The sequence below is a fragment of the Microtus pennsylvanicus genome, chromosome 16 (genome assembly GCF_037038515.1).
Source record: "Microtus pennsylvanicus isolate mMicPen1 chromosome 16, mMicPen1.hap1, whole genome shotgun sequence".
Classification (NCBI taxonomy): Eukaryota; Metazoa; Chordata; class Mammalia; order Rodentia; family Cricetidae; genus Microtus; species Microtus pennsylvanicus.
In genome coordinates, this window is record NC_134594.1 from 27762403 (window position 1) to 27777164 (window position 14762).

Genomic DNA, 14762 nt, shown 5'->3' on the forward strand with positions numbered 1-14762 from the left:
GTTAGTCACTGCAGGTACCATGAGCCTTCTGTTATCCAAGCTCTTGGGAAGTAAATAAATGTATGGTTTTCCTATAGCACACAAGCCCTTATCAGCCTTCAGTGTCCCGCACAAACATTGTTTTTTTTTTCACATTGCTATATTGGGTTGTCTCCAAACTCTCTGTAGACCTAACGTCAAGATTTCTCAGACAGTGGTTAGTCTGTGAAGCATTTGTTTCTTAGGTTTCCTTTATGAAGCTAATTCAGAACTCAAACACAGGTGAGCATTTGGTGTCTTGGTTCCTTTTAGCCCCTTTCCACATCAACAAAACGGAACTACATGCCAAGGTAGAATCTGGAGGAAGTACTATCATCCAGTCGAAGCTGGGTTATATGATAGATTTGTCTACATTGCTCGAGTCAATTGTATCGACTGGATATTTTCCAAGTCTTGATGCAGTGTGGACCCTGGCTGAGTGACAACATTCACACAGATGGCATAAGTAACTCATAACATTTAAAAATGAACTGTTTCTTTGACGGCATCGTCGTCAGATCCGTCTTGGTAAAATGTGGTTAGAGCTGCTAGCTCAGCTTTCTCACTTACTTCAAAAAGTATTCAACGTCCGTCTCCATCTGTTATGTGATTCCAGGCTAAATCATTGTGCTCGGGGTGTGTTCTTACTTTGCAAGGCAGCGCTTTTATGGAGGTGTTCTGTAAAAGCCTCCAGGTGTCAGCAACCTGCCCAAATGGTTCCCATTAACTTTGCTGGGAGGCGATGACATCTCAAATGTCACGGCACCTCTCCGAGCGGCTAATTGTGTTCAATTCTAAAATAGCCTCGTGTTTTGTACTATAGGCCCAGATGCCTCTGAATTAGCAAACTAACCGAAATCAACATAAAAATCTCACCAGTGTGGATCTTCTACAGTGATTTGTCCGCTTCCCGTCAAAGTAGGTAGAGCCACTTTATTTAGAAGCAGCCGGTCCCTTCGGTGTCTGTTGGTCAGTATGAAGGACTGGCTGATCTCATTAGGTCACTTCTAAAGAGCTCGTTATATGTGCTTGTGACTGCTTCCAAGCCAGACATGCAAATGAAATCATAATGTTCCAGGAGAGACGAAGTGTCTTAGTATACCTAGGCAGGTTCATAACAGCTTCCACAGAGCCCCTTGCTGATTCCAGGAGTGGGGGGAGGGAGAGGAAAAGAGGGGGTAGTGGGTGGGATGGCAAAACCAGTATCCAGAAATTAACAGTCTAGGAGAAAATATAAAATAAATGAATATCGTCAAGGATGGCATTTAACATAAAGTCTCGGCACTTAGTCATAAGCCAACCTCTCAAATAGGGAAACGGGTTCACCTGTGAGGTTGGTAAAACGCTGAAACGTGGCTCTGGAGAGAAGCCAGGATGATCTTGAAGTGCGTTAATTTTCTATTCACGAGGAAGAAGGTTAGGTATTGGTGAGAACACATTTAGACAGTTGCTTTCAGTGTTGAGTCCCAGGTTCAAAGAGGATTGACAGCTCTGTGGGCCTCCAGGAGCGGGGGAGAATCCCAGATTTTTATCACGTGATAAACAGGAAAATACGGACATGTGCAAACAGAGCCAGGAGACCCAGAGGGAGTACTGTTTGCTTCCCAAAGCGTGACGTTCTGTCTTGTGGAAATGGATTCCACTCATACTGGTTAACCCTAGAAACGGGCAATAAGAATGATGGACAGAAAATGTCCAGAGTGCTGGCTGCACCCGTCTGTAGTGGGGAGTCTGATCTCTGGGTGGAAATATGGCGGGAAAGGTTGCATTCAAGGTCCAGTCCGGTTCCTGAAGTTCTTTGGGTCCATGAGGGCTCCATCGCCTTTGAAGAGTGTGTACTGTCCAGCTTCTTGCTTCTTTGGAGGCAGAAGAGATAATGCCCTTGGAAGGTCAATAGATTTGTTGTACTTGAGTGTAATAAAGAAAACTAGAACTTTCCATGACCGGGGTACCCTCTTTATACCTAATTAAGCTGTTATCTTAAAACTACCAGTCACCTGCTCGTCTCCACCAGCGGGGAATTTGAAATGGCATGGCTTACATTTTCAAAACACAAATTCAGAGTTGAAAAAGCCAAAACAATGGTAGATATCAGCGTACTTGCACTGACCCTACTCTTAAAAAATGCAAACCAAGCTGAGCTCAGAAAGCTTGGGGGACTTTGGTTTGTGCGATAGAACAAACAAGGCTGACGCTGTGCAGGCGTTCATGGAAGCAGGCCCTTGCTGCTCTGCTGACAATGCAGCTCATCAGTCAGTAAGATGGTTTGCTGAATAATATGCAGCAAGTTTATGGATGAGTATATCGAAGAGATGTCACCATGGTGACGGGTCAAAGATCTGTATAGAGCACCCGATGGCTTTTTAAACTGAGTATATAAACTGTGACGTCTTTGCAAGCAAACAAACTATTGTCTGTTAACTTGGGTTCTTAATGAAAACGTGTCATCGGGCTGTTAAGTACGGAATACAACATGACGAGGTGTCATCTGCCCCCTTCAAACCATGGCATACCTACATTCTGAAATGTCATTTGTGACGCTGAGAGAAGAAGACCAAGGGTTAGAAAGCCCGGAAGAGATGTTCTCCAGCCTATCCGTTTCATTTCGAGCTTCTCTGCCCGGATCATCACTGCGCTTGGAATGATGCAGGAGACCATCTTGCTGTTCTGGAGCGCGCTCATCTTCCCCTCCGGTGTGGCCCTGTTCATATGTATTTTCTCTAGTCAGCAGCAGAATGAATCTGCCTTGTCTTCACCTCCCATGCAGCTGTTATAAGTGTAAAGTTCTCACAAACAGGTGTTCTTGAGAGGCAGTACAGTATGACTTCGAAGCTGACACGTTTTCTGTGCCTTCAACATGGTGGGTTGTGATTCTGTACTGTTATACTTTAACAAACAAGCAAAAATTCTATTTCAAAATCGAGATCTTTGAACCTATGATATTCCTAGTCAAAAGGAGACTAGCTGAGAGAAGATGGCAAAACAGCTCGAGCTGGCTCCCAGGCTTATTGGGGGAAGATTTTTGTGATACGGGGAAGCACAGGGTACATTATTCATGCATATGACACTTAGGGGCTTGCAACAGTAATATCAAAACTTCTACAAGGCCCTCAAGGAAGCAGAAGTTTCATTATTAGTATAACTCTCATTCTAATCTTGTCAACTGTTAACATCAATGAACTCACCAATGGGCTATATCCATCTTTGTCCCTCTGTCACTCAGGAAATGTCCTATGGTGCTTGCCTCAGAGTGGTTAGATGTTATATCCTTAACCACATAAGTCTGTTTTATGAAGAAGCAGGTATTTGGGATTTCTGTGCAGGAGGCATTTGGGTATGAGCCACAAACAACTCCTCCACCCTCTTTGTGCTCAGCTGTAGCTGGAGGGAACGGGGTGGAGGTTGAATGGGAGACGGTGAGCCGAGGAAATTTAGGTCAAGTTTGCTTCTCATCACCACTTCGTGATCAATGCAACTACAGCCGCTCTCCCTTCTCTCTGCTCCACAGACAGCCAGCACCATGAGCCAATGCCGCCCCCTCACCGCCTCCTGCTCCCATCAGGCCAACCAAGTGGATAAACCCAGGGGAACAGAAGGAAGATCTTTTAGGACGAGCTGTGTTCACTATCTAGAAATAGCATAACTGTGTGCAGACTGTTTTCTCGAGAAGTAGGGGGCAGAGACGGAAGCGTCCCTTCCCAGATACTCTTCCCAGCCAGTCGTAACATTGATGGTTTTCCCTCTGATGCAGCCAGTACCCTGTTTGCTCTCATGGGTCTTCAGGCAGAATCCATCTAAGCTACAGGAGACTCTCCTGCCCAGGCTTTTCATCCTTGCCTTTTTCCCAGACATACGTAGCATATGCCAGGCTGGCCTCCTATTTACTGCGTCTTTATCTCAAAGGGAGAGACACAAACCTACTCTTCTTCCCTCTAAAGTTTTGCTAAAGCTGAGTCATTCCCTTATTTTTTTATTTCAAATAGTCTATTACTAACTTAGGAGATTTTTTTTGTTATTGTAAAAGTAGAAATAAGGCCAGAATCGTACCACATTTGAGCTGCTCAGCATAGACCAGAAGACGGAAGTGAAATGCCCGAAATCTGGCACACTGGAGCTCAAGGATGCTAACTTTGAGAAACGAAGTCCTGGGCATCCAGGTTTCCCATGATTCCCAGTCAACACAAACACTGGCTAATAGGGAGGGCGGGATTCATGGCCCTCATTGACCGTTCTTAAGACCTCCTTTTCCAAGTTTGAAGACCAGTTCCTCCCTGGGAGGGGCAACACTAGCTCCTGAGAACCCGGGGTGGGTGTGGTGTGTGGAGGCTCCAGTGCTCTGACCCAGGTTTTTTATTCTGTTTCTGCTCCCTTACAGATCTCTCAGCATGGCGGCTCCTCTACTTCACTTTCGTCCACAAAAGTTTGCAGCTCGATGGATGAGAATGACGGCCCTGGGGAAGGTGATGCGCTCGAGAGAAAGCACAGCTTGCAGGGGGGATGGAGGAAGGGTTAGCTAAATTTACTCTGAAAACTATAATGTCTAGAACACAATGAGTAACCAAAGTCCAAAAGCTTGTGTGTGTGTGGGGGGGGATGGCCTCATGTGTGTTGTGTATGTGTATGTCTCTGTGTGTCTGTGTGTCTGTGTGTGTTGGGGGGGTGTTACTGGGGACAGGAGTGGGTGACTCCTACCGTCATGAGCACCCACTGTCTGAGAATGGGAAGGAGGAGTTGGCCTGAGTCCTTGCGCATCCTCTGTGGGTGTGCAATGCCTAGGAAGACCAGCTCTTGCCTGCCCTTGTACTCCCAAGCTCTAATCCCTTTTTGTAAGTGAAAAGACAACTGTGTCTTGTGTTTGAACACCTATAAGCAGGCTCCAACTTAAGGGGGTTCAATCCATCAAGCCAGAACTTTACAGGAAGAAGCCATTGATGGCGACCACTGCTCGTCACTTAAACTAATTGGCATGAGAATTTGCCTGTAATGTAAGAAAATGACCTGCATTGCAGAGTTAACTGGCTGGATGGTGTGGAACGAGCCTCTTCAGTTTCTTATAGATTATTAAATGTCACCCTTCCCACCCTCCTGAGGTTGTAATCAGGCTCAAATCGACGAGGGGAAATAACCTGGAAGAGTGACAGCGTCAAGAGGAAGTCATTCCTGCCACTCCTGTGCTTCACACGATGGGACTTGGTGTTTTCCCAAATATGCACCCTTTGAGGGACTCTGGAGCATTAAGCAAGACACATGACTCTCAAGGGAATCGTTTGTTTCTCACCATGGTTAGAGTAGGCATTTTTGCATTATTGAAACTGTACTTCTGCCATCTAGAAGTCTCCTTCATTCCAGTGTGCCGTATTCACCCAATGGAATGCAATGGTCCTTCACTAAACCTAGGCTGAGTCTAGAGGGACCGGAACCTTTATCAATAGTTGGTAGAAAAATCCCAAACGTTGTATCTTGGATGGGTGTCCCAATGAGTGTTTCCACTGGAAGACAGGGACAGGTGACCCCAGCTGTAGAATCACAGTTATCCCGAAGTCCATAGACAACTACTGTATTGCCCAGATACAAAGAGTCTAAGACCCTATCATCTGCCAGAAGGTTTGTAAATTCAGCTGGCCCACAGCCTCCTCAAGGAGAAAATGAAAATCCCCAGGGTGGGTCTTTCAGATACAGGCAAAATCCTGACTCTTTCCTGGGTGGGGCAAGGGAGGAAGATTGACTGGCTGTAGCCCTCACTTTATTCTGGGCACTGCCAAGGTAGCTTCCAGTGACCCAGGAGGGAAGTGCCATCCACAACGCGGAGGCTGTGTAGATGCGCAGGGTCATAGTAGAGGCAGCTGCCCCGCATTTCTACCTTACTGTCTAGAAAAGCCACCCCAGGTGTGCAGGCCAGCACAAAGGACCTCAATGAATTTCCATCCATTCTTCCCCAGTCCCACACTGGAGCTACAAAACTTGCCGGGAAACCACATTTACTTTGAGACTCAGTATATGAGGACAGGCTAGGAGGAAGCTCACTAGGCTCCTATGCCATTTTGCACGCAGGTTGCCTGGGAGAAAGCTGGGATTTATAGCTTTAAGGCATGTACATTTTACAGCCCAGATTTAAAAGGCTTTTTATACCCTCGACATGTTAAAAGTGATGCATCATATTTATGTGACCCAAGCATGGCTTATTTAATTTTACAGCCTTGGATATTTAAAGCTTTATTAGGCATTTGTAAAATGTTTCAAAATACATTTTCAGAGGGAGACTATGTTGTGTTATTACAAAAACTGTCTGCCCACAGACATAATAGATATCAGGGTTTAAACTTGACATCTGCCATGCAGGTTGCTTGGTGAGAACATTTGTCCAAAATCTGCTCATTGATACTTAGTGCACGAGGAATTTTGCAGAGATATCCATTTCAGGATGGAGTCAAGCTCGGTGTCCAAACAGCAGGACCTTTTCATGCTTGTACCGTGTCAGACTGCTCAGCGTTCCTCCAGAAATGCCTTTTCCTCTGCCCTGTACATAAAATGTCATTTCCCTGCACACAATGGGTATTCAGTGAAGGTCGCTGATGAAATGAGCATGAAGTTTGAAATGCGGGATTTCCTCCTCTGAATCCCCACTGCAGCAGAAAACATGAGCTGCAGTGATTTCGCTCCAGGCGGGCCCGATAGGCTTTCTTTAATTTATCGTTTGCCTTGGTGAAGACCATTGAGTCTGTAGGAGCCTGTGAGGGAGGGGGGCTGCCCACAATTACTTCTGAATTGGTTCCAGCCCATGAGATGATGCTTAGGAGTGTATCTTTCATACAACATCTGTGGCCCCTTCCCAATCAATAAAAACACACCACTAATTCTTTCAGAAGAGTCGGAGGAAGGCTTCCAGATTCCTGCCACAATAACAGAGCGATACAAAGTTGGGAGAACAATAGGAGATGGGAATTTCGCTGTTGTCAAGGAATGCGTAGAGAGGTAAGCAGGGGGGCTGCTCGTGTGGGAACTTAAAGGAACCGCTTGGCTTTCATGGTTTCCATGGTCCAGTCTCTATTTTCAGACAGAGACACATATGGATTAAGTTAAGGTCTCAACCCCAGAGACAAAAGGAATTTAAAAAATAATAGACAAAAAGCCATTTAAAAACAGACTTTAAAAATATAACAATTCCTAGGATGCTCTCTTAGATATAAAGACTTCAATTTTTACGTAGTGTATGTTGAAAAGCTTTCCAGTTCTGTCAGGAGGTGTTTTATATTGTTTTCTTGAGAAGTTATTTTGAAGACTTCCTCATGTACAGCTTCTCAAGAATGCTCTTTTCTAGAGTTTGACCTGTAACATACACCATCATGAAATTACACACGACAATGGCCTCGAACGGTTTCAAAACGCCTGTGTGCTGAGTCTGCAAACGTGGTACTCGATCTGCAAAAGTGTCTTCAGATGGATTAACTGTACACCCTTTGGGTTTGGAGCCAAGGTCTTTGCAAGCCATCCTCAAAGTCACCATCCTCCTGCCTCTGCCTTCCGACTGTTAGGATCACAGGCATGTTCTCATGCCTGGTGTATGCCCAGGCTCTTGATGACTGTTCAAGGGTGCAGCTGGTGGATACCAGGTAGAGAAATGAGGTTGTCGGCCAGCACAGAGTGACTTCAAAAACCTCAGCTCAGGGGGCTGGAGAGATGGCTCAGAGGTTAAGAGCATTGCCTGCTCTTCCAAAGGTCCTGAGTTCAATTCCCAGCAACCACATGGTGGCTCACAGCCATCTGTAATGAGATCTTGTGCCCTCTTCTGGCCTGCAGGCATACACACAGACAGAATATTGTATACATAATAAATAAATATAAAAAAAAACCTCAGCTCAGCGTCAGACTCTGAGTTCTGTTCCCAGGCTTTGGACAACTGGCATCTTCCCAGGGCTATGCTGAGGGCATTTAGCTCATCCCTTGAGGGATCCCTCTGGTCCTCCGTGTTCCCCTGTTCTCCTTCGTTACTCCCAGGGAACTGGACAGTCCTTGAGTTCCTGGAGCCTGTAGAAGTACCTCTGCCCTGTGTCTCATCACTGCTTAGAGGGGACTCCTCAGGCCAGGAGACAGATGAGGAAGCTGTAGCACAGAAGAGCCTGGGTCTGAGCCACTTAGAACTGGAAGCCTGCCTAGGGTACCACGCACCACCAGGATTTAGCTGAAACAGCATCCCCCTAGATGCTGTACCCTGGCATGCCTTTCATTCAAGACAGCAAAGCCCCCACTAAGCAGCCCTCAACAGTTGCTCTCAGATTTCACTCCCCTCAGTAGTCCAGCTGGGCTGGGATGTTCACAGCCTAGCAGCCTGCTGCAGCACTTCTTCTGCATGAGGTAGAGTCAGGAGCAACAGGTGGCCTGGAAATGTCCCCTGCTGGTGCCGTCAGCTCACCTCTCTCCTCTCCCTTAGTCCCTGGTCCCCATTGATGGAACATGGCCTTCAATTGCCTGCCTGCCAGATACAGAAAACATTCCAGGACCACCTTGGCCTCCATCCTTCCTGAAACCAGACCAACCACTATTTACTAAACATCTATCCATTTGTGGCCCTTAAGTTATAGTATCTCATTGAATTGTAATGATCCAATCAGGTCAGTATTGCTGTTCCCACATTATAAAAAAAGATAGATGGAAGACATTAAATATACAAGGTCAGTCATCTGCTAAACATGTAGACCACAGTTTTGCTTCAAACACACACTTAAGTCTGTCTACCCCAGTGCTTCTAATAAAGAATTAAAAAAAAAAAAGAATTCCCCACAAGAGTCCAGTGAGGAACTTACCTATACCAAAGTCACTTTTCCAATGCACAACAAGGCAGAAATTAAATAGCGAAAGGTATTCTAAGCAAGAAGTCTCTTTTTCTGGCAGATTGTCATGGCCTTTCTTATGGGCTTTCTAATCATATGTCAACACTCAGCAGCAGATTACTGGTTGTTCTAGCTGGTCCTGGACCAGGATGCTATCTCAGTCCTAGGATCCTAGCCTTCTGATACTAGACAATTCCCACTTCTCCATATAGAATTCCCCTCTTTCCTTCCTTCCTTCCTTCCTTCCTTCCTTCCTTCCTTCCTTCCTTCTTTTTTTCCTTCCTTTTTTCTTTCCTCCCTCCCTCCCTTTCTCCCTCCCTCCATTTCTTCTTTCCTTCCTTCCTTTCTTCTTTCCTCCCTCCCTTCCTCCCTCCCTCCCTCTGTTCCTTCTTTCCTTCCTTTCTTTTTTCCCCTCCCTCCCTCCCTCCCTCCCTCCCTCCATTTCTTCTTTCCTTCCTTTCTTCTTTCCTCCCTCCCTTCCTCCCTCCCTCCCTCCCTCTGTTCCTTCTTTCCTTCCTTTCTTTTTTCCCCTCCCTCACTCCCTTCCTTCCTTCCTTCCTTTCTACTTGGCTTGTGTTCATTTTGTACAAGTTCACATCTTGGGCTCACTGCATGGAACTTCAGAGTTTAAACACCAGATTGCTCCTCAAGTGTCAGCCTCCAGCTCCTGCTGAGCAAGGACATATGGCTGGTGCCCTCTCTCTCCAGAGATATTATGAAACATTCTTTTAATATTTTACAGAGATCCAGAAAATAAACACAAGCTAAGAATGTTGTGGATGGCACATACTGCTTGTGGGTGCGTTCTGCTGTGTTTGGGGGATGGATGTGTATCAACATGGGTAAAGATGTTCCTCCTCTGTCATAATATGCCACCACAGGCAAATTTTTTACAGTGGGTACAGTAACAAGGTGACATCGGTCCTCTTTTTTGTGGGCCTTCTAGCATATTCTTTGCTAACGCACTACTATTTGAGTCAATGAAGGGTTTTTATTATTTTTATAAACTCTTTGAGAATTTCATACTTTGTCTTTTAATCATCCATCTCCCTATATCCTCCCAGATCCATCCCCCATTCCACACCCATCCAATGTAATCTCCTCATTTTGTTTTTAAATCCGTTGAGTCTCATTAATGTCATCTAAGACAGTAGGCATTCACTGGACCATGTTAGAGCTACCAGGAGCCATGCCCTTAAAGAAATTTAACTCTCCTCCCCGCAGCTATCAGTTACCAACAACTCCTCAGCTGGGGTGGGCTTCCTGCACTCTCCCCCCTACATGTTTGGATTTTGTCTGGCATGAGCTCATGCAAGTCTTATGAGCACTGTCTCAGCTAGTGCGCATACGTGTTTCCTTGTAGACATTCACTCCCTGGCTCTTACAGACTTTCCTCCACCTCTTCCACAATGCTCCCTGACCTTTGGGAGAAAGGTGTGATATGATACGCCCTAAGGCTGAGCATCCGAAGTCATTCTCAGTATCTTGACCAGTTGTGGGTCTCGGTGCCAATCCCCTGTAGCAATAAGGGGCTTCTCAGATGAGGGTTCAGGTATGTGCTAATCTATAGGTACGATGAGAAGCCATTAAGAGTCAATGTGATACTATGTCTCATTAGCAGAATTTACTATGTCTCATTAGCAGGTTTTTCCGTAGCTACTGTCTAGTCACATGTCCTTAGCCCTGATAAATGTCAGGTATGTATTCTATCTTTTGGAGCAGTCTTAGTCTAAGAAGAAAGTGCCTACTCCATGAAATCAGAATTTCTCTTCTTGTAAAACTTGCACTTGGGCTTCAGCCTTAGGCCGTATTATGGGGAGGTGACCTTACCAACTGATTGCCCTAGACAAGGAGAAGGACAGAATTCTCTGGTACTGCTGCTCTTGTGCAGCCTAGAGAGCCCGTGAAAGGACAAGAACGCAATGCAGGAACAGACAAGAGCATGGCCTGTGCTGTTATCAGCAAGCCTTAGAGCAGGTTCATTATTTTGGCTAACTGTGCCTTGGTATTGCTACTTATGGTTTACATTTTACATGAATACCAGCTTGGGGCTCATTTTTAAAAACTAGCTGCTCCTGTAAACCCATGTTTGTTGTAATTAAGGGTTATTATTACATGACTGCAGTTCTGCCTCTAAGAAGTCAAGGAAGAATCGTTGCGGCATTAAACTTTGTGGTCCTTTGTGGTGTGTGTGGTCTGATGTATGAGTGAATTTAGTAGGATGTGTGTTATAACATGTCCTAACTAGAGAGGTGTCATATAGTTTTTTATAAGCCCCGAAGCCACCAAACCCATCCTTGCTTCCCTCTTCCCCCAATGGTAGGCTTAGGACAGAATGTAAGATCCTGGCCTTCTGGGAGACAACCCTGTCATCAGCTCAGGGATGCCTGCCTGCATATAAACAAAAACTCCACCTTCCCAGATTCCACAGCAGCTATGGTTATGAAAGACTTCTAGCAGAGAAAGGGGGCTTCAAAGTCATTACCTTCTGGCTTTATGCCCCAGATTTAATCATAACAATATAATGTTTATTGAGTGTTTTCTGAGCTGGGGCCTGAAAGTACAGTAACAAACATTTTTTTTTTTTTTTTTTTTTTAGAAATAATACATGTAACTAGTTTCTAAAATGCCCACGAAACAGATATTTTATTACTTGGCCTCCTAGCTTGTCTATAGAAAGGTCGTGTCTTTGCCCTAAGCACATAAGTGGGAATCCCATTAAATTCCATACTGAAGAATTTGAAATTCCCTTTTTCAAACTGCTCCTTTATCAGCCTCATTTCAACCACAACCGTTTGTATTCAGACAGGTGGTTTCTATCTGTAAGGAAAAGGCTGGGCTCTGCAGGCCTGTACCAGGGATGAAGATGTTGCCTCAGAAGTTGTAGCTTACTGAAATTTCTTGTATGTTGTGTTCTCTAACAATAGCCACGCCCCTGGGTTTGGTGCCAGAAGATCTTAGAAATTCTGGCCCTCATTAGCACTGTTGAAAGGTGACAACACCACTGATCCTTCTGTCCCACACCCATCAGGGATGTGGCTGAGCTATAGGGAAAGTTCAGGGTCAGAGAAGCATGATTTTACCCATGCCATGTGGCCATGGGAAAGTGAGTTGATATTAACCATCCTTTCTGTTTTGCCCTGAGAATGACCACCAGGAAGGCCCAGTGGGTACCAGAAAAGCACTAGAAGTGTTTCCTCCTCCTCTGTCCTCTCTGAGCCTCATCTCGGCTTCTCCCGCAGTTCGCTCTCAGGCTCTGACACTGACCACACGTGTAGAGGGTGTTCCGCTTCTCAGGCCTGTTCAAGGTGACCTTGAGAGCTGTCAGGCGACTGTCGTAGCCACTCTTGTGGATCATCGGTTTGAGGCCAGCCATTTAGGGAAGCCCTGTGTGTGGCAGGGGTGGTGGATAATTAAAAGAGTATCAAAAGGACAATTACAGATGGGTGCTTTGCAACCTTGCTGGTGACTTCCAGGAAAAGGGACAGCAATTTAGCAGAGCTGAAACAGCCACAGTGGCGTGTTTCCTGTTTAAACGTGGCTGCATTACTCCAGATCCGTCTGTGCTAACAGATTCATTGTCCTTAGTTGGGGTAAACCCACAAACATCTGCAGACTGCTTTGTACAGAAAGAACAGAGCCCTTTCAAAAATAGAAACGCTGAGACCTACAAGCAAGAGATTAACTCCCAACGAAAGGACTCAATTGATCCCAAATTAAGTTTTACTTTAAAACTTTTCTCTTTGCAGGTCAACTGCTCGGGAGTATGCCCTGAAAATCATCAAGAAAAGCAAATGTCGAGGCAAAGTACGTACCAGGTTTACTCTTGTGAAGTTTGCATTCAAGGGTAGAAATGTCAACAGGTTTCTTAACCCGGTGCAGCACAAGAGATGCCTTCTGATGAAACAGAATGTCACAAACTTAGGGGGACGTTCAGTCATATACATAATTCTGGAATAAAAGTAGTTAGGAAGGTTTGATTTCATTTTCCCCCTCGGCTCACTTTATTGTCTCCCCTTACATTTGTTGTCTAAGATTCATCCTGTCATTTTCTAGAAAATTATAGTCGTCATGATGTGTCTTTAGTTGGATTATTTTATGGTCTTCAGAATGCTGTTGCGTCTCCCCAAAATGCATCTCCCTTGTCTTCGGGTGGTTGTCCTGTCTTGAGTTGGTTCCTCATACATTTTGAGTATATTAAAACGGCTTCTCCCTTGCACAGGAGCACATGATCCAGAACGAGGTGTCTATCTTGAGGAGGGTGAAGCACCCCAACATTGTCCTCTTGATCGAAGAGATGGATGTGCCCACTGAGCTGTACCTTGTTATGGAGTTAGTGAAGGTGCGTGTTCTTCCGTTGTCATGTTTGAGGTTGGCAGTGACCAGAACATGCCAACATTGTGGTAAAAATGTTCCACTGTCCTTTGACCAAAGAGAGGTCCTTTTATGTGTTGCAATTTTTATAGACATTTTATTACCGAATCGCTACTTTACTTACCTTGTAGATTATATAATCTCCAGCTCACAGAATGGAATTTCACCATAGCACGGTTCTTTAAACCAACAGCTTCAGCTCACTCCTGTTGCCCTGCTGTGCACTATTATAAATATGATGAATTACCGTAGTTTTATCAGTCAGCTCCCTGTAGGTGGATTTTTGTGGGGAGGGTGAGACCAAGTGAAATTTGGGGATGAGAAATAGAGGTGTTTGATGATGCATCTGGGGACAGATCTCAGTCCGATGGCCAACTGTAAGCCGGCCTGATGAGTACAGCAAAGCCTTTCCCTGAGCTGCACAGCCTTCGTGAATTCTATCTGCAAAACTAAGATGTCTCAACTAGGGGGAAAGCATCCTGTCTGCGCCAGAAAGAGCCGCCTTGAGGCCTGGAGCCTTGGGCACCAGGACAGCACCTGATTCTTTGCAGGCTGTCTCATACAACCACACATATCCCGCTGTCTAACTAAGGGTAAGGGGTTCAGCTAGACCACAGAGAACATCCCGCGTCCGCCAGTGGCTCAGAAACAAACTTCATACCTGTGTGACAGCCGGGTCTTTGAGAGAAACAGGAAGCAGAGAGAGAAAACATTTGTTTAGGTTAGTTCGTGGAAGAACCATTGCTTGGCCAACAGAGAGAGAGAATTCCAGGGTGGAAGTTGCACATGGGACACAGATGCCAACACAGTTTGTGAAGCCTGAAACCTGACAGCCTACAGGGCTATGTCTCATTTGTTTATTTATTTATTTATTTTTATTGTTTATTTATTTGCTGTGTTTAAAGGGGAAATAAAGTTGCTCACTATGGAGTTACAGACATCTGAATGTGTTTGGACTCTGGGGTCAGCTGTTTTGTAGTCAATCTCCTATCATGATGTAAATACTTTTAGTAAAGCATACCCAAAGTCTCTGAAAGGACTTCAGATAAGTGCCGCTTAATATCAGGCCTAAATCATTGGTTGACTGAGTGCTGATAAAGTATAAAGGACCACGGGAAGCAAAGACTCAGAAGAATAGAACCAGGAAACTGTCTTTGGTGTTCCCATCTCGCCCTCCCTCTCTCCCTGTCTTTCTTGTCTTCAGAACAGGCTGTGGGTCCCATTTTCCATTCCTTACAGAGAAACACATTATTGAAAAAGCTCACCGCCCACTCCAAGAGAACTAAATTTAGCAAGTCAAAGAGAGCGAGAGAGAGAAAGACTGTGTGTTTCGCACGTGTCTTAATAATTTCAAAGGCAGAAGAACATTCTGTTAAGGACAGAGCTTGCAGAATTACCTGTCTTTCTGGGGGAGTTTTAGGACTCTGAATTTGTACTTCAGCTGGCAGTTGGTGTGTGGCAGGTAGCACATGTCACCAGAATCCCCCAACATGAGGCTTCTCAGAGGGAACCCAGTTCCACCTCCTCTTCCCTGGAGAGAGG

At 45.3% G+C, this 14762-nt stretch overlaps 1 protein-coding gene across 8 annotated transcripts in view; it reads left to right on the top strand.

Moving 5' to 3' along the window:
• Dclk1 (doublecortin like kinase 1) overlaps positions 1-14762 on the top strand; it is a 279872-nt gene that overhangs the window by 214808 nt on the left and 50302 nt on the right. For 4 of the 8 annotated variants that reach the window (XM_075951091.1, XM_075951092.1, XM_075951095.1 and 1 more), the window contains 4 exons: positions 4394-4478; positions 6882-6990; positions 12596-12653; positions 13069-13188. In XM_075951091.1, coding sequence (XP_075807206.1) covers positions 4394-4478; positions 6882-6990; positions 12596-12653; positions 13069-13188 — 372 coding nt within the window. Of the gene's footprint in view, positions 1-4393; positions 4527-6881; positions 6991-12595; positions 12654-13068; positions 13189-14762 lie in introns of all 8 variants that reach the window. The other 4 variants (XM_075951090.1, XM_075951089.1, XM_075951094.1 and 1 more) reach the window with 1 other exon arrangement.